The sequence below is a fragment of the Cherax quadricarinatus genome, chromosome 51 (genome assembly GCF_038502225.1).
Source record: "Cherax quadricarinatus isolate ZL_2023a chromosome 51, ASM3850222v1, whole genome shotgun sequence".
Taxonomy (NCBI): Eukaryota; Metazoa; Arthropoda; class Malacostraca; order Decapoda; family Parastacidae; genus Cherax; species Cherax quadricarinatus.
This window is the reverse complement of record NC_091342.1, coordinates 16,393,952-16,417,171: the sequence shown is the minus strand read 5'-3', so window position 1 is coordinate 16,417,171 and position 23,220 is coordinate 16,393,952. Positions and strand designations below refer to the sequence as shown.

Here is a 23,220-nt window from a genome sequence, read left to right as displayed (position 1 = left end):
CTTCACTTAAAACTTTAAAGTTACTTCTGACTTCCTTCCTGTGATATTAAAGTTTTCAACCTTGGCATTCCCACTATTAAGCAGAGTATGTGCAGTTCACACCTGCACTAAGAAATATCTAATACAATCAGAGTTCTTATCTACAAGAGCATTTTGGGTATATACAGTACAAGTGAGAAATCAAAGTATGAAAGATTTTATGATAAAGACAAAAACTTAAAATTGGGTTAAGTGAAAATATAATGTGAAGGAGAAAAATGAGCAGACCTCCAAAGTTAACTTAAATAATTTAAGTAGTGTAACTAAAGCACAATATGGCTGGGTATCTGATGCCAGTCAGCTTACCACACACAAAATATAACAGTATTAACAATAACAAATATAATCTTAAATACTAAAAAGACAAACTAAGAAAAACTCAATAGCTTCAGGAGTAAAATTTTAACAAATACAGGAGGGCCCCACTTATACAGCAGGTTAGGTTCTGCACTACTGCTGTAAAGCAAAAATTCCTCTAAAGTCAAACGTAGCCTTTTTTTCACTTTCATTTGCATATAAAAGCCTGATAATAGATGATAGTGTAAACATGTTAAGTGAGCAATAGATCTAGGCCTTAAAAATGTACCTACAGTACACACATTCTTACTTTAAAATATTTTCATCCTTAGTTTAGAGTGAGTGGTGAATATATTTATTGTAGAAAGTGTGAATATATGAAGAATGGGTATGTAATTGAAAATTGCTGTATTAGCGAAACACTGTAAAGGAAACACTGTAAAGCGGGGGCCCTCCTGTGTAACTTGCAGCAACATACATATTTAATGTCTGGCTATGATAAAAAAAAAAAAGTCAAGTAAACTTAAAAGTTTAGGAAACATGTTAATGTGCTGTGTTTACACATTTTGGAGGTCTAACACAACATATTTAGAAGCAAGAGGTAAAAGCTATTCATACTATCTGTAAAAATAAAAAAGCACTACAAAGAAATGCACAACACAAAGGAAGCCATTACAAACATGACTAAAGACTAAATTTTAAGTTTGCATGCACCACCTCATTCACTGGCTGTAACATCAAAACTTATTACCTGGTACATTATAACTACAAAAAAAAAAAAAGCATAAACAAAGCTGCCCTTACTTGTTTGTATAATGATTCTGCAAGTTAATGAAAATATGACATCAGTGTTGCACTATGATAAGTGACATTCATATCCTGAAATAGTTCATACAAATCTCATAACACTGCTTAGTAAAATTCAAGTTACTATGTTGATATGATCTTGCCTCTTCAATCATCCTGAAATGCTATAGTTTGCATAACTTAAATTATTTATAAAATGCATTTAGCAGGTAAATTTTTATCTTTAAAGATAAATATTTTGGCTCTTATTTCTCATGCATATACAGTGTAAACAATGTATAAATACACAACCTGCAGTGTAACAAGCAAATTTTTCATTAGCAAACAAATTCAACAGCAGAGGTGGGGAATCTGGGAAACAATGTACAGCACAGCATGTTAACACATACTTTCAATTGATTGGTTTATTGCTAAAAAAAATCTTCATCAATTTCAATGTTAATTTCCTTTATAAGGGACAATTTTTTTCTTAACTGATAGCCCACACTTGCAATCTCTTGTATTAAGTGTCAAAAAGACAAACCATAATGTTGTGGATGACTGATCATATCATCACCCTCTTATAATTGCACCTGGAATCACAAAATCTAGCATGTACTATTATTTTATATTTACTATTTTCCCTAGTTATTTCATTTGATACCATCCAAGGAGGGTAAGGGAATAACCCAATCTCCCTGACCTCATATACATCTGGGTTACAATTCAGGAGGGAAGTCTGCAGTAAAGATCCAGAATCAACACTGAGGTTCTCATCAGAGAACACTCACAATGCTACAGTAAAAAGACAAATTAACAGGTGGCAGACAGGATCCACTAAGCACAGCAGTAGACCTGGTAGCTATACAGCCTTAAGCGGCACAAGGCTGCATACCAGCAGAGCATAGTCAAGCAATCTATTCTCTCCAGGTGCTATGTGAGCTCTTACAAAATATTCACTGCCTAAAGTACACCTATTTTGAAATTCTTCAGAGAGGGACACAGTGTCAGAGCTCAGTTAAGGATGCTTTCCAGGAAAGGCATTCCATGCTCATACTCGTATAAGAAGACCATACCACAACAGCACAAGAAGTAAGCCGTCTCACTTTACATCAGGTACAATGGATGACCAGTCTACCAAGAAAGCAGCTTTAAAGCCTTTTGTGTACTGCACAATGCAATTCAAAGCTACAGAGCATACCTTGCGGTGCCCCATGGCCTGGTGGCTAAAAGATCTCACTTCACATGGCGAATGTCCGGGTTCGATTCCCGGCGAGGGTAGAAACATTGGGTGTGTTTCCTTACACAGGCTGTCTATGTTCCCCATCAGTAAAATGGGTACATGGGTGTTAGATGACTGGTATGGGTCGCATCCTGGAACAAAACTGACCTAATCTGCTTGAAATGCTCTGCATAACAAGCGGCTTTCTATATAGTAGTATGTCATTGATGTCAGCTAGGCCTATATACCTTGTACATGCACAATGGTACCTTGACTTATGAGTGCTCCAACTTACGAGTTTCCAAGTTATGAGCCATCGCTCGGTCAATTTTTTTGCTTTGAGCTGTGAGCCAAAATCAGAGTTACAGGCAAGCTTCAGATACACCGCCACTAGTTGGCGCAGCGAACGCCACATCCGCTCAGCATCCAAGCGTTTTGTGCAGTTATTTTGCCAAATTTCTTTTTTTCTAACCATGGGTCCTAAGAAAGTGCAAAGGACAGTGCTGAGAATAAGAGGGTGTGTCCATTGAATTAAAGCATGAAATCATAGAAAAACACAAGAAAATCGCCTTTGTTTCAGTGTTTTCCTTATGAGATTAGTGATCTAGTGCAGTTAGCCTCACAAACACACTGTTTTCTCTTATAATAAGACCTGAGAAGAGCAAGAATTGCAAGATATGGTCAGAGCAAGAATTAATTTTACCTCGGGAGTGGCTGCCACCACTTGTCATGTAATGATGTATGTTATTCATTCTAGAGTATATATCATGTTTCTATGTTATTTATATTGTTTATTATGTCATATTAGATCAACTGTGATAGATAAATAAGCCACAGAGTTGATATTAGCATTATATTGAAGTATTTTCTCCTGCCTCCCGAGAGCCAGGAATTCCGCTGGAACGGATTAATGGCATTTCAATAAATTTCAATGAGGAAAATTGATTTGATATACGAGCAAAATGAGTTATGAGCTAGGTCATGGAACGAATTTAACTCGCAAGTCAAGGCACCACTGTACTTGTAGAAATAAAGATATTACACATTATTATTATTTGATGAATTCCAAGAGCTTTTCTACTCCCTGAGCCCAGGCATGTGCCAGGAAAGTTGCACAGCTGAAGAAAATATTTCTCTGTTTAGAAAGCACTTCAGGTGCTACCTAACACTCCTAAGTGTTTTCACTGAGTCCCTTTCTCAGATGAGATGCACACTATCCTACTGCTCCACCAAGAAAAAACTACCAAATTTCACAAAGCCAAAACATGGAGCATGCTGAATGTGAGGGAAAAGTTCAACAGATAGGAATAGCGAGCGAGTATATGGTAACGATAGTTTGATTGCCGGCTGCTTGTTAAGGTAGGGTCAGTCTAGCTCCCGTTATCCCCCCCCTTTCTCCCCACCCCGAAAGGTGACGTGTGGGGGCTCCGGCCAAACAGTAATCACTGGACTCACAGCTCCCAGCACAACTGTAAGTAAAAGTCTCTGCTCTTATTCTAGTGGATATTGGTTGAAAGCTTCACTTTTGACCAATAATAAACTATGTCCTTTCAGTTTTAAGCTCCACATAAGACTTCGATAATCACCACCTTTTTTAAGTATCCTGCACTTATCAAGGAGAGTGATTTCTTAAGCAGTGGGTAACCTGTCTCTCTTCCCAGCTTGGAATGACAGATCGGGTCACCTGCCAACCAACGAGAAGTGTTGAAAGAGACGGACTGAAACCAGTCTTGGGACGTCACCTTATAATCTACCTACCTGATTAATTGTACAGGACACTACCCCTCAAATTGCAGTGGTAAAGAACCTGCATTCCTGTCATCTGGACTGACTATTCAAGGTTATAGACTCTGTGAAGAACTAGTCATTGGGTTGTCACTCAACACCTGTGACCCCCCCCCACATCATCAGCAACGGCTACAATTTCTATAAGACGGTGTCAACCTCAACCAGACACCCCAGTATAACTGTACATATTAGCGTTGAATTCAAATGTCATTTTTCCATTTCATTTTTAATTTTTCTTTCAAGTAGGATACACCTTCATATTTCAATGTTTTATCTTTGCATTAATAAATAATAAAGTGTTTATCTTTGTGAATTATTATTTCTTTTTCTATTCATTAATTTTCCTGAGGAGCCAGCCAGCCTTGGTAATACTGTCTGAAGTTGTTATAGGCCTGAGTAAGTCTTCACACTGAATTACATGGCAAATTTATATATTTTTTCAATAAAAATTCTTAGTTGAATTTCTTAAGTTACTTACTTTTGATCACAAAACATTTGTTCATTGGTATGCATCTAAATTTACAGAATAATGTTTAACTTAATGGAAAAGCATTTATCACTTAAAAATACTATAAAAAGTTTTCCTTGAAAAATTCCTTTGTGAAGTCTGTGCAGTCTGTATAGGAAGATCAGAGTATACAAGATCACACCACAGCTTTGCATTCTTAAAGACAAGTATTAATTATTTTTTATTTTCAAAGGCTTAATAAATTTAAAGAATATGAGATGCCAGAATACCTTGTATAGTACAATACTGTACTTAAATGATTACAAGCACAAGAAATATGTTATGCTTAACAAAATCCTAATTACAAATTGGCAAATAAAAAGAACAAGAAGTCACAATATTGTGGCTAAAACAATTCACAAATAACTTACATTTGGGAAAGGAAATTCAGGCTATTTACTTTGCCCTAAACCATTATCAAGTCACCAAGACAGACCAAGACAATGTCTAAAATCTCCCTTCCAAATTATGAATTACTTGTGAATATCACAGAAAAGTATCATGCAGAAGAGTTGTTGCACAAGATACCTGGATGCTATGGTAACAGAGTAAGAAGCAGAAAGCAGCAGCACTACTCACGCTGGTACCCAGGAGTGTTGGTTTGCTAGCTTGGCTCATGAACAGGCAAAGTGCCCCCCCCTCACTCTTGCTCTTGCTCCAGTTAGCATGTATCTCAAGTCGTTCTTACCACCAATGTGCAGGATAATTTATTAACAAGCCACATGATTGTGACAAAAACCAGTCAGCTACATACATTCATTAACTCTGGCTTATATTAATATCAACAAAATTAATATGGTGTACTGTTATTTCAATTGCTGGTAAGACTACGGGTACTTCAAAGGAAATTAATATGATTTATCCTAATACAATACATACAAATGTACTGAATAAGAATGTAAAAATCCACCACAAATGCAATGAGCAATATTGTAAGTAGAAGGAATAGTGTAAATATAATGTCAGTAGTAGAAATGGTATTTCAATAATGTTAGCAAGGTATGCAACAGTGCATGACATTATAAGAGGCAGATCTTTTTTAGTGAATTCCAGCCTACAAACTGAATGTGTACAAACACAGCAAGAAAGACAAAGGTGAGCACCAGCAGCACGAAGTGGAAGTGGTGGAACAAAGATGAGAAGGGGATGAGATACTACAGTGGAAGGAAGAAGTGGATGGAGTGGAGGGAGGCAGAGGAGGAAGTGGAGGGAGGTGTAAGAGGAAGTGGAGGGAGGTGTAAGAGGAAGTGGAGGGAGGTACAGGAGGAAGTGGAGGGAGGTACAGGAGGAAGTGGAGGGAGGTACAGGAGGAAGTGGAGGGAGGTACAGGAGGAAGTGGAGGGAGGTCCAGGAGGAAGTGGAGGGAGGTACAGGAGGAAGTGGAGGGAGGTACAGGAGGAAGTGGAGGGAGGTACAGGAGGAAGTGGAGGGAGGTACAGGAGGAAGTGGAGGGAGGTACAGGAGGAAGTGGAGGAAGGTACAGGAGGAAGTACAGGGAAACAAGAAAAGGTGGTGGCGGTAGTGTGTGTTTAAAAGAGAAAAAAAAAAGAGAAAAAGAGAAAGGAGAGAGGCAGGAGGGAAGAGAGACAGGAGGGAAGAGAGACAGGAGGGAAGAGAGACAGGAGGGAAGAGAGACAGGAGGGGAGAGAGGGGGAGAGCCAGGAGAGAGAAGGGAGAGGGGGAGAGACAGGAGAGTGAGGGGAGCAGGAAAGAAACAGGGAGGGAGGGAGAGGGAGGGAGAAAAGCAGAGTAGGGATTTAAGAATTTATGGCTAGACTGGAGAAAGAAGGAAGGCAGGCAGGGGACGAGTTAATGTGTTTGGTCATATTCCTGGACAAGTTAGTTATACATTAACATTAAGTGATAATTTTAATATTTCATGCTTCAAGTACCAGAAGCCTCTTTAATTAACTAAATTTAATATTTTCAAAATACATTATATCACCTTGCAACTTTCTACATTCTATTTATAATACCTCTACAAATTGTCTTTGAAACTGAGGACAAACACACTTATAAAGTCATACACTAAAAGCAGCTTGGGGGAACTTGGGTGCTGCCAAAGTTTTCCATCAACAAGGAAGAGATCATCTCTACTATGCCTCACAAAATTTCCTCTCATCCATTAGCAAGGTGCTGTGCAAGTCTCTCAGTCAGTCAGGTTAAGAACTGTGTAGCCTGGTTAACAACTGAATGGACAGCCTCACCCTGTAAGGGAAAACTTGACAAACTTATAAAGAGCTTCCTGTCTTGAAACCTAACACAAGATCGGTTTTACTTTTCCTATCATACACCACGTGGGGCAAGAAATTATTTTTTTTACTGTGCACACACACACATTGCACAGATCCACTCTCATATCTAGGCTTTAAATCATGGGTCTACTTTTGACAAGCTTTGTAAATACAGTAGGGCCCCACTTATACGGCAGGTTAGGTTCCAGGCTATTGCCGGAAAGCAGACATCGCCGGAAGGTAGAACACCATTTTTTCCATTTATAAATGCATATAAATGCCAGACAACAAGTTCACACTAAATTATATTAAGTTAGTAATAGAACTAGGCATTAAAAACACACAAAGTAAAATATATTCACAGAACATTCATTACTTATTTTAAAAGGATTTGTAATCTTAATGTAGGGAGAGAGGTGAGTAGTACTTATTTGTAGGAAGTCAGGTGTAGGTAGCACTGGCTCCCCGTCTCGTACTTAATATACGATATTTAAAACTTCCCAGAGAGTTAAAATACACATACAGTACACTCATTATTTACCTTATAATATAAGTAGTCTTAATAAAGGAAGAGAGGCAAGTAGTATTTATTTGGCCCAGAGCCATATTATTAGCATCGACATACCTTGTTCACTGAATTTAATCGTTTCTAACAACTACCTTTAGATGCCATCATAAACGAAGGGAGGTAATGAATAATTCATGCCGAAAATTGTAAACAAAAGCAGAGTGGGGGAGTGGCTGGGCCAAACACAGATTCATACACGTTTTCTCTGGTGGCTGAGCAGAGAAAATGTAATGTTATCCCTCCTCCTGGAGGCAAGATACACACAGAGTACACTTATTACTTACCTTAAAATATTAATATTAATGTGTGAGAGGTAAGTGGCAGGGTGTTTATTGAATAAAATCAGAATGGCACACTATCATCCTCTAACTTGGCACTTAAAGCAAGAGGCTTACAACTCCTCTTTTTATCACAGCTAGCTTAGATGTCATTGTCAATGAGAGCCAACTAGTCAACGAAAGAGTAAACAAGAGAGAGAACGAGATACAGAGTTCAGACAATGTAAGAACACAAAATGAACAGGTAGTGGACGATCACTTTGTCAGGCGAAATAAATGCATATTAACGTGTGTCTGCTTTTAGTTCATTCACGTACGTTTGTAAGAGTTTGTAAAACTTTTACCTCACAATATTTTTTTTATAATAATAATAATTACCTCACAATACAAATACTCTTACATTGTGTGCAAGTTGTACAAGTTAGTACAGAATAAGCAAACAGCAACACTCCCATTCTCATGCAACACACCATTTTTAGAGTGATGATGATGATGATATTATCATCATCATAATAAAAAAAAAGCGCTAAACCCACAAGGGTCGTGAATTGCTATATATAGAGTGAAGGCATACAAAAGGAATATTTTTCTACAGGTATCCCCCAGTGTCTGACTAGAGAAAACATAATTCTTTTGACAATGACTACAAAGCCGCTTTGTAAACAAATCTCATATTTATGTCAATTTTTATTCTCTGAGTGTATGCATCATGTTTATATGCTATGTAATGTGTTTCTTATATAATTTTGAGGAAAATGTTATAGATGGATTAATGAAAATGTCTATATTAATGTAAAATAAGACATTTAATGTGCCCAAGAGTGATGATTATTACATACTATTCGTGTCATGAGTAGAGACTCTTAGCGATTTTAATGTGTACCTGCACACCAGCACAATGTATAAGTATATTAGGTACAGATACACAAGTATAATTATTAGAATACATATAAAATACGCAATAACTAAAAAACATTTGAAATTTTGTAAAGTTTCTAGACATAATAGATGTGGTCATGGAAAATGTAAACAAACAGGGTGGGGCGTGCCGTATTTGAAAGACTGCTTGCTGTATAGCAAATTTTGGTCATAATTTGACATTGCTGTATTAGCAGAACGCCGTAAGGCGAAACGCTGTAAAGCGGGACCCTACTGTATACTGCAAAAATACCATTAGAAAGCAGAAAACCAGCAGGGAGCAGAAACGTCAAAGTAAACTGATTTTTTCATCAACAAAGTCCTGTACATTAAATCTATTAAGTACATTATTACACTACATGTACCAGCCAAGATATTAGACGAGTCACTGAAATTCCTTTTCCAATTAGCCGGACGTGAGTCCTGGAAATGAGAAGTACAATGCTTGCACCTTAAAGGAGGGGTTTGGGATATTCGAAGTTTGGAGGGACTTCTAAATTGTCATATTCGAGCGCCTCTGCAAAGACAGTGATTATGTACGAGTGAAGGTGAAAGTGTTGAATGATGAAAGTAATTTTTTTTTTTTTAAGGTCCTCCTGCCTTGGTGGGAAACAGCTGACGTGTTAAATAAAAAAATATATACAAGTCACAAATTATTCAAAATAAACAGTCAACCTTTAAAATATTTTTAGTCAAATAATTTTTTGTACCAAATAATACCCCAGAAGTCATACCATGACCTCTCGACTATAGCAGGTCAAGCATTCATAACAAGGAAACAAAACTATCAGTGGAATCCTTGTACTCTGCTGACTCCAGTTTTTAACACTGGCCATTTTTCCACTGAGGTAGGGTGACCCAAAAAAGAAGCACTTTCGCTCCATCACTGTCTCGCCAGAGGCATGATCATACCACAGTTCAGATGTCCCCAAACTGCAAATATCCCCCACTCCTCCTTTAGAGTGCAGGCACTGTACTTCCCACTTTCAGGACTCAAGTCTGGCTAACCAGTTTCCTTGAATCCCTTCACAAAATGTTACCTTGCTCATGCTCCAACAGATCAAGTCCCAACAACCATTTGCCTCCACTATCTAACATGCTCACACACACCAGCTGGATGTCCAAGCCTTCTCACACACAAAATCTCCTTTATCCCTTCCCTCCAATTTTTCCTAGGGTGACCCTTACCCTACCTTCCCTCCAATACAGACTGATACACCCTAAAAGTCATCCTATTTCGTTCCATCCTCTCTAAACATTCAACAACCCTTCATCATCCCTCTGGATAATACTTTTAATAACTATGCACCTTCTCCTAATATCTAAGCTATGAATTCTCCACATAATATCTACATCAGACATTACCCTCAGACACGATATCTCCACTACCTCCAGCCTCCTCCTCACTGCAACGGTCGCAACCCTTACTTCACACATAGAGTAATGGTCCCACTATACCCTTATATAGCCCTCTTTGCCTCCATGGATCATGTTCATTTTCTCCACAGATGCCTTAATGCACGACCCACCTTTTTCCCTTCATCAATTCTATGGTTCACCTTGTTTTTTCATATACGTACCCATCTGCTGACATGTCCGTTCCCAAGTATCGGAGCACACTCACTTCCTCCATACTCTCTCCTTCCAATCTGATATCCAGTTTTTCATTACCTAGGTCATTTGTTACTCTGATCACCTTGTTCTTTCCTATGCTCACTTTTAATGTCCTTCCTTGACATACCCTTCCAAACTCATCCACCAACCTTTACAGCTTCTCTTCAAAATCTCCCAAAAGCACAGTGTCATCATCAAAATGCAACCATGACAATTCCCATTTTGTATTAGATTTTGCATATTTTAATCCCACACATCTCCCCAACACCCTAGTATTCACTTCTTTTATAACCCCATCTATAAATGTTAACCCTTTCAAGGTCCGTCCCGTAGATCTACGGCTTTACGTTCAGGGTCCAAACCGTAGATCTACGCCATGAGCTCAGCTCACTCTCATAAACTGTGAGTGGTACATTTGGGCCTAGATATGAGAGAATACATCTATGTGGTATGTGTGCACCACATAAAACAGATCCTGCAGCACACTGTGTATAATGAGAGAAAAAAAATGAAATCATGATTTTTCGATTAAAACAGCAACTTTGCAGTGTTTTTTCGTATGTTTTTTATAGTTGTATTTGCGATTTCTTGGTCTCATTTGATAGAATGGAAGACATATTACAGAAATAGAGGTGATTTTGATTGGTTTTAGCACTGGAAATGGCTTGAAACTGAGCTCAAAGTAGCAGAAATGTTAAATTTTTGCCGATATTCAAGAGTAAACAAACGACCTCACACGTCTAATACACGTCAGCTGGTGGGTCTAATATACATTCACAAATATGGTGATGATATTTATACAATTATTACAGTATTGCATAACAGTAAATCTTCTATTTTTTGGTGTGAATAAAAATGCATTATGTGAATAAAAAATCAAAATGGAATTTATTTGTAAAGCCTCAAAACATAACTAATGAACAGAGGAAATGTTAGTTTAGTGCCAGGAATGCCTACATTGTTCATTCTGGACCCTATTTTGAAATTGGAATATTTTGAACTTTGTGTTAAATTGGCCAAATTAACAATTTCCGATCACTTTATTTTGTAGTTGAAACAGTTGACTTGGCGATTTCTTGTGCTCAATCGATAGAATAGAAGTAATACTAGTGAAATAGCTAAGAATTTGGTTGATTGGAATAATGTAATTGGCCTAAAATGGGAGTCAAAGTCGGCAAAATCGCCGATTCGTAAATATCGCTGACACATCAAAATTCGCAAGAGCATAATTTCGTCAATTTTCCACCAAATTTCGTACTTTTTGTTTTATTACCTTCACAAAAAGATTCTCTACGATTTCATAAGAAAAAATAACAAATTTTTTTTTTTTAAATTCTTGGACACTGGTGCGTGACTCCAGATTTGGGCCTTGGACCCTGAAAGGGTTAAACAACCATGGTGACATTATGTATCTTGTCTATGACCTACTCTTACATACCCAAAACCAAACCTCACTATCCTCATAAAAACTCTTAACTGCTTTCAGTAACCTACCACCTATTCCACACACTTGCAACATCTGCCACACTACTCCCCTATCCACCCTATTATATGCTTTTTCTAAATCTACAAGAGCAAAGAAAACTTCTTTATCTAAATACTGTTCACTTGAATGTTTCAATGAAAAACTTTGTCTACATATCCCCTGCCCTTCTAAATATATATAGTATAATAGGTATATAATGAGAGAGTGCAAAAGGAGAGCAGATGATAGAGTGGGAGAGGCACTGCCAAGAAATTTTAATGAAAATAAGAAAAAATTTTGGAGTGAGTTAAACAAGTTAAGAAAGCCTAGGGAAAGTATGGATTTGTCAGTTAAAAACAGAGTAGGGGAGTTAGTAGATTGGGAGATGGAGGTATTAGGTAGATGGCGAGAATATTTTGAGGAACTTTTAAATGTTAAGGAAGAAAGAGAGGCAGTAATTTCATGCACTGGTCAGGGAGGTATACCATCTTTTAGGAATGAAGAAGAGCAGAATGTAAGTGTGGGGGAGGTACGCGAGGCATTACGTAGAATGAAAGGGGGTAAAGCAGCTGGAACTGATGGGATCATGACAGAAATGTTAAAAGCAGGGGGGGATATAGTGTTGGAGTGGTTGGTACTTTTCTTTAATAAATGTATGAAAGAGGGGAAGGTACCTAGGGATTGGCGGAGAGCATGTACAGTCCCTTTATATAAAGGGAAAGGGGACAAAAGAGACTGTAAAAATTATAGAGGAATAAGTTTACTGAGTATAGCAGGAAAAGTGTACGGTAGGGTTATAATTGAAAGAATTAGAGGTAAGACAGAATGTAGGATTGCGGATGAGCAAGGAGGTTTCAGAGTGGGTAGGGGATGTGTAGATCAAGTGTTTACATTGAAGCATATATGTGAACAGTATTCAGATAAAGGTAGGAAAGTTTTTATTGCATTTATGGATTTAGAAAAGGCATATGATAGAGTGGATAGAGGAGCAATGTGGCAGATGTTGCAAGTATATGGAATAGGTGGTAAGTTATTAAATGCTGTAAAGAGTTTTTATGAGGATAGTGAGGCTCAGGTTAGGGTGTGTAGAAGAGAGAGAGACTACTTCCCAGTAAAAGTAGGTCTTAGACAGGGATGTGTAATGTCACCATGGTTGTTTAATATATTTATAGATGGGGTTGTAAAGGAAGTAAATGCTAGGGTGTCCGGGAGAGGGGTGGGATTAAATTTTGGGGAATCAAATTCAAAATGGGAATTGACACAGTTACTTTTTGCTGATGATACTGTGCTTATGGGAGATTCTAAAGAAAAATTGCAAAGGTTAGTGGATGAGTTTGGGAATGTGTGTAAAGGTAGAAAGTTGAAAGTGAACACAGAAAAGAGTAAGGTGATGAGGGTATCAAATGATTTAGATAAAGAAAAATTGGATATCAAATTGGGGAGGAGGAGTATGGAAGAAGTGAATGTGTTCAGATACTTGGGAGTTGACGTGTCGGCGGATGGATTTATGAAGGTTGAGGTTAATCATAGAATTGATTAGGAAAAAAAGTTGAGTGGTACGTTGAGGTATATGTGGAGTCAAAAAACGTTATCTGTGGAGGCAAAGAAGGGAATGTATGAAAGTATAGTAGTACCAACACTCTTATATGGGTGTGAAGCTTGGGTGGTAAATGCAGCAGCGAGGAGACGGTTGGAGGCAGTGGAGATGTCCTGTTTAAGGGCAATGTGTGGTGTAAATATTATGCAGAAAATTCGGAGTGTGGAAATTAGGAAAAGGTGTGGAGTTAATAAAAGTATTAGTCAGAGAGCAGAAGAGGGGTTGTTGAGGTGGTTTGGTCATTTAGAGAGAATGGATCAAAGTAGAATGACATGGAAAGCATATAAATCTATAGGGGAAGGAAGGCCACCCTGCCTCGGTGGAGGACGGCCGACTTGTTGAATAAAAAAAAAAAAAAAAAAAAAAAAGTTATATAATGATTATTGCCCAAGTTATGATGATCTAAAGAAATGCTTACTGCCCCATGACCTCAAATGACCTATTTTTAACCGGTTATTTTTATATAGCCGGACTCGAGTCCTGGAAATGGGATGTACAATGCCTGCACTCTAAAGGAGGGGTTTGGGATATTGGCAGTTTGGAGGGATATGTTGTGTATCTTTATATGTGTATGCTTCTAAACTGTTGTATTCTGAGCACCTCTGCAAAAACAGTGATAATGTGTGAGTGTGGTGAAAGTGTTGAATGATGATGAATGTATTTTCTTTTTGGGGATTTTCTTTCTTTTTTGGGTCACCCTGCCTCGGTGGGAGACGGCCGACTTGTTGAAGAAAATAAAAAGAAAAAAAAAAAATGGTATATAATGATTATTGCCCAAGTTATGATGATCTAAAGAAATGCTTACTGCCCCATGACCTCAAATGACCTATTTTTAACCGGTTATTTTTATATAGCCGGACTCGAGTCCTGGAAATGGGATGTACAATGCCTGCACTCTAAAGGAGGGGTTTGGAATATTGGCAGTTTGGAGGGATATGTTGTGTATCTTTATATGTGTATGCTTCTAAACTGTTGTATTCTGAGCACCTCTGCAAAAACAGTGATAATGTGTGAGTGTGGTGAAAGTGTTGAATGATGATGAATGTATTTTCTTTTTGGGGATTTTCTTTCTTTTTTGGGTCACCCTGCCTCGGTGGGAGATGGCCGACTTGTTGAAGAAAATAAAAAGAAAAAAAAATGGTATATAATGATTATTGCCCAAGTTATGATGATCTAAAGAAATGCTTACTGCCCCATGACCTCAAATGACCTATTTTTAACCGGTTATTTTTATATAGCCGGACTCGAGTCCTGGAAATGGGATGTACAATGCCTGCACTGTAAAGGAGGGGTTTGGGATATTGGCAATTTGGAGGTATATATTGTGTATTTTTATACCTATATACTTCTAAACTGTTGTATTCTGAGCACCTCTGCAAAAACAGTGATTATATGTGAGTGAAGTGAAAGTGTTGAATGATGATTAAAGTATTTTCTTTTTGGGGATTTTCTTTCTTTTTGGGTTACCCTGCCTTGGTGGGAGACGGCCGACTTGTTAAAAAAAAAAAAAAAAAAATAGACTAAGTTAAGATTTCCAGATGTGAGTTCAAAGCACAAGATATAAAAAAGAAGTTATGAAGAAACACTGACAACTCTGTAAATACCCTGGTTGGACAATAGGATAAAAATGACAAAACATAATAACCAAAGATCATAGAAAGATAAAGAGCATAAATATAGATTTAATAAGCACCATCAACAGGAAGAACAAGAGTCCACAACTGCAAACCAATGAAAAGGCTGTATCCACATGATGTCAGAAAGCTTTTCTAAACCAAGTGGTAGAATACTGATATGGGATCCTATATCAGTATTCTGTGTGTTACAACCAATGTAAAAAAAACAAAAGTTATTTGTCAAACTAGCTTCTAATGACCAGAGCTTTGGTAAGATGGGGAAGGAAGAAGGATGGGTAAGGATGGAAATATTGGAAGAGGGTTGGAGGGGGGGGAGAGGTAGGATATAAAAGGTAAGTGGCCCAACCACTTTGGTGTAATTTAAAAAGTGTATTTGAATTGATAAGATTATTTTTTAAGAGGTATAATACTCATGTGTATAGCTTTGCTCCTCTAACTACAAAAAGGTAATCAATCATAGTCAGATATTTCATTCAGTGTCTGGAAAAAACTCCAAGGAATCTAAAATAAATAGTATTATCTAGCATTGCACACACTTATATCAATATACATGTTTTTTTGTTTTTTTCAACAAGTCGGCCGTCTCCCACCGAGGCAGGGTGACCCAAAAAAAAAAAAAGAAAATCCCCAAAAAGAAAATACTTTCATCATCATTCAACACTTTCACCACACTCACACACCATCACTGTTTTTGCAGAGGCGCTCAGAATACAACAGTTTAGAAGCATATACGTATAAAGATACACAACATATCCCCCCCAAACTGCCAATATCCCAAACCCCTCCTTTAAAGTGCAGGCATTGTACTTCCCATTTCCAGGACTCAAGTCCGACTATATGAAAATAACCGGTTTCCCTGAATCCCTTCACTAAATATTACCCTGCTCACACTCCAACAGATCGTCAGGTCCCAAGTACCATTCGTCTCCATTCACTCCTATGTAACACGCTCACGCACGCTTGCTGGAAGTCCAAGCCCCTCGCCCACAAAACCTCCTTTACCCCCTCTCTCCAACCTTTTTGAGGACGACCCCTACCCCGCCTTCCTTCCCCTACAGATTTATATGCTTTCCATGTCATTCTACTTTGATCCATTCTCTCTAAATGACCAAACCACCTCAACAACCCCTCTTCTGCCCTCTGACTAATACTTTTATTAACTCCACACCTTTTCCTAATTTCCACACTCCAAATTTTCTGCATAATATTTACACAACACATTGCCCTTAAACAGGACATCTCCACTGTCTCCAACCGTCTCCTCGCTGCTGCATTTACCACCCAAGCTTCACACCCATATAAGAGTGTTGGTACTACTTTCATACATTCCCTTCTTTGCCTCCATAGATAACGTTTTTTGACTCCACATATACCTCAACGCACCACTCACCTTTTTTCCCTCCTCAATTCTATGATTAACCTCATCCTTCATAAATCCATCCGCCGACACGTCAACTCCCAAGTATCTGAAAACATTCACTTCTTCCATACTCCTCCTCCCCAATTTGATATCCAATTTTTCTTTATCTAAATCATTTGATACCCTCATCACCTTACTCTTTTCTATGTTCACTTTCAACTTTCTACCTTTACACACATTCCCAAACTCATCCACTAACCTTTGCAATTTTTCTTTAGAATCTCCCATAAGCACAGTATCATCAGCAGTAAGTAACTGTGTCAATTCCCATTTTGAATTTGATTCCCCATAATTTAATCCCACCCCTCTCCCAAACACCCTAGCAGTTACTTCTTTTACAACCCCATCTATAAATACATAAATATATAAAAATATTTAAATTATCATCACTTGCACATTGGTACTCTCATTTCACTGAAATGGGGCAAGATTAGTACCTTCCTCTTCCTAATACTTACACAGCTGCAAATTTTTAAGTTCAAATTAAAAATATTTGAAAAATTTTGATAATCCAAGCCAAGAATATCACCAATAAACACTGACTCTACAGTACCAAACATAGCAGGAACTTTACATATTCCTGAAGAATACATGCTAACACCTGCATACAGATAAGCCAGTGTCAAAGAAGCAAGAGATACAATACACTAATTCCTCCCAAATATATGTACTCCTTATCAAAAGTTGTTAGTAGCTACAAGCTATACATCAAATACATGGTTCTTAAGAACTAGGATTATGAACATACTTGATAGTAAGGTATATGCTTTGTTTTAAGTTGGTCAAAGATGAACCATACTAAACCATTTGAAGCAGTTTTATGTTTGAACTAACATCTGCTGTACTACATTTTTATATTTTAAGTATGGTTTTTGTATCTTAATTCAGCAAGGAGCAGGGAAATTTACACATTTATTGATGGTTTTCTTTCATCTAATTCCAGCCTTCAATTACATAAAAGAAAAAAAAAATGATTCACTACAGACTTACAGTACAAGGCAACCCACTTATTATGCTCCCATGTAAAATGAGTTAGATTTGCTGGGAATTTTAATGCACCTAACAGTTGGCATTTCCAGTCTTAATCTGCAAGGTTCACACAGAGCTGCACTGAATATTGAAACGTTACTATTATTTACAGCAATGGAATAAATCAATAACAAATTTATTAAAGTTTTTATTTCATTACAGAAGTAATGTAAATGTAGTAAACTCTCTAGCAAACTTTATTGGATTTCAGAAATACAAAACAAAATTCAGTGGGTCAGCTGATTCAGAAACAAGAGACAAAGCTCATTGCTTACAGAACTATCCATTATTTTTACAATCACGCTAAAATAATTTCCTCTTGCCATCATATCTGCCATAATTGACCATCTGCTCCTCTTTATTTGCCCATTTAATCAAGGTTTTATTATACTCTATTTTTAGCAGGTACATTATTTAGCTAATTAAAGCTTTTTAACCCTCAAATGTTGACTTGTATATTTTGCACACAAGCCATAATAATATGATTTTAAAAAACCACAAACTTTACATATAACTGCTTCAAAATATCTAGATTCTAGACCAATTAATATCAAGGCAAGATGCACAGTACAGGTTAGGCTCAGTGCTGAAGTGATAAGAACTATAAATTTTAAATGTTAAGTAATCCAGTAAGTGGTTCTATTCGATTTTATAGTTGGGACCAAAAAGTACGGTAGGAAGAGCAAGACTGGACATTCCAAAATCCATGGGTACCAGCTGGAGCAATGCATACCTCCTGGTTTGCCAGGAATACCTGAGATATCCCACACTCTGACTGTAGAGTCCAGGGAAGCAGATACAATAAGGTCTTGGGTTGGATGGAAGCGTGCACACATAACATAATGGTTATGCCCAGTCAGGATTGAAACACATGATCGGCTCTGCCAGTTCCATATACGAATTGTCTGGTCATCTGAAGCAGACAGAATCCATGGATACTCCTGGAATATGAAACAAAAACGGTTACATTAAAATGTGTACTCACTGTTTCAGATGCAGCAAATACTATTTTAGATTGGACCATGACACTGTGTACATCTGCCAAGACACTTATCATTTATTTGATCTGACTGTGCAGATACATATATGAGGAAATTTCTTAAAAAAAAAAAAAGGTAATTAAGAAAAAGGGACTGCCCTATAAAATTACTTCCACTGAGGAAGTATTAAAACTCATGAAACCAACTATTAGAGGAATATGCAAAACGAAAAAAAACACCAAAACTCATCTCTTAATTTTCACAAATCACACAAGTGTTGGAAAGAAAGTAACTACTGTATATAATAATAAATCCTTTAAAGTATATAACATCTACGTAATGGATCCAAGATCAGAAAACTGAAGGCTCAAAATTTATCAGCTGGAGATCTGACTGAAAATTGGAAGGATTTTCTTTACAAATATTCACATTAAGTTCCAAGAACTGTTAGAATATTACTAGTCTCCTCCAGTGATTTATTAAAGTTTCATTAGATTTCAACATAATATACACGTACAGTGTTTTACACATTTATTTTTCAATACTATGTAACAAAACCTTCACAATGTTGGGTCATTTCAATTGTGATGCCCATTCACTTCAGTAACAGCTATTAAATGACCACAAAAAACTTAATATAGTACTGTATATTATTTACTACTGTAGCCAATGGTATTCTGTAAATAATAAATTACATGTTTCCAAAGTAAAATTCACATGAAAGGAAGATTTGAGCTCTGAAAAAACTTAAAGGATTTAATTCACACAGATATCCACTTAAAAAAAAAAAAGCACTGAGATTTTAGTAGTTTTCTCGTGTATGTGTATACATGTACTGTACTTTATACAGTATTTATATATTGTAATTTACTTGTAATTACAGTATTTCATTACACTGAAACTTCTCCATCAGCAGCCCTAACTAGAGGACACAGATTCATCTATAAAACTAATTTTATCTGTCTTTTTCTCAATATGTACTACCCTTCTGAACTAAAAATTTTGCTTTCTGGTGGAACCTATTTTAATATTTTCTCTGGGGCAATTTTTATTGAAAAACGGTACAGGAGCAAAACAGAGTTTAGCTAACCTGGTGAAATTCAGTGGTTCGGATGTAATCCAAGTGGCCAAGCAGTGTGAAGAGACATCTACGTAGCTTGTAGTTCCAGACCTAGCAGTCATACAGATTATCACACAAAATTTAGAAATATTTATGGGAGAGATAAAGAAGTACCCTTAGTAAAAGATAGCTGTTGTAAAAATTATTACACTCAGTACAGTATAACCTTATGCAACTGCTCAGTTTTAAGCATTTAAAAGCTTAAAGTTAGTTGATAGTTAAATTTTATATGAAATTCTCATCGTGTACCATTTGCAGGAGAAAATATTGCTATAAACCACACACATCTAAAATAAGCAATTAAAATTCATTTTAAGAGATTAAAAAATCTGCTAACCAATAAAGAATGCTGGTGCATTTAGGAAAGATGGTACAATAATATGATTTAGATAGGAATTTTAATCCCAAAGCTAGGTAAACATCCCATTCTCTCTTGATGTAGACTGGTTTTAATTATTTCTCTCAATGACATCAACTTCATCTTAAGATGAACAAAGATGGTCTGACCTTGATCTTGTAGTCATCACCACCAGACACGAAGAGAGGCTGCTGCTGGTGGAAGCAAACTGCTCGAACAGGTCCTTCATGTTCGTCAAACTTATCCACCAGTGTGCACATACGATAATCCCATAGCTGGATGATCCCACTGTGCAAGCTTGAAGTAAAGCGTGAAAATTCCTAAGCAAAATTATTTAAGAGTGAAATATTTTTACCTGAAAAGGTTTAGAAAAAAAATTACAAGAGCATCTTTGTTTCTATGTTCAAAGATGTCAAAGCAGTATTACACTACACATTTTCATAAACCATTCCAGTACAGCCTCTCCTCACTTAGTAATGTACTCGTTTACCGACGACTCAGAGTTACGAAGGGCTCTCTGGCCAGTATGCATACCTAAATAATGTACTATATTAAAGCTGATTTCCTCTATTCTGTTTATTACAATATATGTACAATATATTGCTGTATAAACATTTAAAAAATATATCAGAAATGTTGTAAATGGTGCAAAGGTGATATTAAAACAATATCAAAGATGGTTGGCACAAACCCACTATCATTATAGCATGCCCGCTACCATTATAGTACCCACTACCATTAGAGATGAATTTGTTTTCTGACGTTGTCTTAGGAACGGAACTCTGTTGTTAAGTGAGATGCTGTACTGTAGTTATCAGAGAATAAGCACAAATCACACGTGATGCTGTACAAAAATACATTAGCTTTATGCACATGCACACACAAATGTACACAAACATGTATGCTCTCACACAAATGCACATACACTAGCTAACACAGACAAAACTATGTCAAAAATTTAATGAGTATTTGTGTATATATCTGGCCAGTCATTCTACTTTCAACCACCTTCAATGACCTCTCAAACAACCATGACAATGCAGAATGGCCAAACTGCTCACAGACTGCTGCTGGTCCACAGGAACTACAAAGAATTGTCATCTGTGAGTGGCCTTTACCTTTATCAACTTCTCATACTTAACATATGCAGTGTAAATTCATGAATTGGTCAATCACATTTATACTGGATATACAAGGCAGAAAGTTTAGAATACTGATGAGAAAACTCAACAGTTGACTCAACACTCCATCTCTCTAGTCAAACTTTTAAAGCTCAACTTGTGCTTTTAAGTAGAATAACAATAAAATGTTGGAAGTTGTGCATCAAGACTACAAACTCCTTCTAGGGCACCAATCTAGCTCAGTAATAACCCTCCTACTATGTTGGGTCAATATAAAAAACTTGACCATATTACTCCAGACTGTACACAAGGTGTTTTCTAAATACAGTAAATTTGCCTAAATGAAAGTTTCATAACAATAATTACATATTTTACAGAGTAGAGTATTTGTAGTCTTTATTACACTTTTTTCCTTAAATGAAATATGGAAAGATCTCTGAATTGTAATAAATACAAGACTACAGATGGCCTACTGGCTTATGCACAGCAGGTCTTAATAATAATTATTTCTACAATTACATGTACACGTATATTGTATATAGGCCTGACTGACATACTACTATATAAAGCCCCTTGTTATATACAGCATTTCAAGCAAATTAGGTCAATTTTGTCCCCTGAATGCGACCCACACCAGTCAACTAACACTCAGGTACCTATTTTACTGATACGTAGGTGAAAATAGACAGAAGGTGTCTTAAGGAAGCATGTCCTGATGTTTACAACCCTACCAGGTATCAGTGTGTGAGCTGAGTGGGCTAACAACTGAGCTACGAGAAATTCAAGCATCCAATTACTTTTACATGCATCTTCCTAATCTATTTTTACAACTTAGTATTTAATATATACTTTATTCACGAAACTTGATCGTTCATTCTACTCATTACAATATGCAACTATGACCCTCTTAAATCGAAGTGCAGTACTGTCCTGTGTTTCCGATTTTAATCCACTGTTTTTGAATTTTACCTCCACAATTTTTTTCCTTATCCATGTCATTTATCCACCTGCATACATCAATTATATTGCCCATTATTTTATGCCTTTTTAGTTTCAATATAATTCATTTAAAATTTAAAACTATGCACTGAAAAATATGGGTTAATAAGAACCTGCAGGCTCATAAACACCCAGAAATGCACCTATCCACATCCCTTGCCACACCCCCACAGGTTCCCATCCCCGTGCTACTCCCTCACACCTTCCTCCCTCATCATATCCTCATCTGATACTTTCCCACACCCCCTCCATCCACAGCTACTCCCCTAGATACCATTCTTCATTGCCACCCCCACTGCTCCCATCCATTAACACCCCCCCCCTCCCTTACATGCCTCCATTCACTGCCACTCCCCCACAACTTTCTTCACTGTCACTGTTATATGGCCCGGTGGCTTGGTGGCTAAACATAAGAACATAAGAACGAAGGAACACTGCAGAAGGCCTACTGGCCCATGCGAGGCAGGTCCAAGTCTCCTACCGGCTTAAGCCAATGCACCCAACCTAGTCAGGTCAGGTCACATTGACTTAAGGGAGGAACACGGCAACCGACCTGGTAGCACAAGCTATCAGGTCTAACTCACACCCACCCACATCCACTCATGTATTTATCCAACCTATTTTTAAAGCTACACAACGTTCTGGCCTCTATAACGGTACTTGGGAGTTTGTTCCACTCATCCACAACTCTATTACCAAACCAGTACTTTCCTATATCCTTCCTGAATCTGAATTTTTCCAACTTAAAACCATTGCTGCGAGTCCTGTCTAGGCTAGATATTTTCAGCACACTATTTACATCCCCTTTATTTATTCCTGTCTTCCATTTATACACCTCAATCATATCCCCCCTAATTCTACGTCTTTCTAGAGAGTGCAGATTCAGGGCCCTTAGTCTATCCTCATAGGGAAGGTTTCTGATACATGGGATCAACTTTGTCATCCTCCTTTGTACATTTTCCAGAGAATTTATATCCATTCTGTAATAAGGTGACCAAAACTGTGCAGCATAATCTAAATGAGGCCTAACCAAGGATGTATAGAGTTGAAGAACAACCTGAGGACTCCTATTATTTATGCTTCTTGATATGAAGCCAAGGATTCTATTAGCTTTATTGCGAACACTTATGCACTGTTGTCTTGGTTTCAGATTACTGCTAACCAGAACTCCTAAATCTTTTTCGCAATCCGTAATATTAAGATCTACATTATTTAGTTTATATGTGGCATGGTTATTGTCCT

General features: G+C 37.2%; 1 protein-coding gene across 5 annotated transcripts in view; it reads right to left on the bottom strand.

Annotated features, from left to right (window-relative positions):
* Positions 1-23,220, bottom strand: part of alphaCOP (coatomer subunit alpha) — a 216,604-nt gene that overhangs the window by 67,253 nt on the left and 126,131 nt on the right. For 3 of the 5 annotated variants that reach the window (XM_070095900.1, XM_070095902.1, XM_070095903.1), the window contains exons 3-5: positions 20,008-20,155; positions 19,471-19,551; positions 18,134-18,341 (exon numbers count right to left, since the gene is read on the bottom strand). In XM_070095900.1, the coding sequence (XP_069952001.1) occupies positions 18,134-18,341; positions 19,471-19,551; positions 20,008-20,155 (437 nt within the window). The remainder of the gene's footprint in view (positions 1-18,133; positions 18,342-19,470; positions 19,552-20,007; positions 20,156-23,220) is intronic. The other 2 variants (XM_070095901.1, XM_070095905.1) reach the window with 1 other exon arrangement.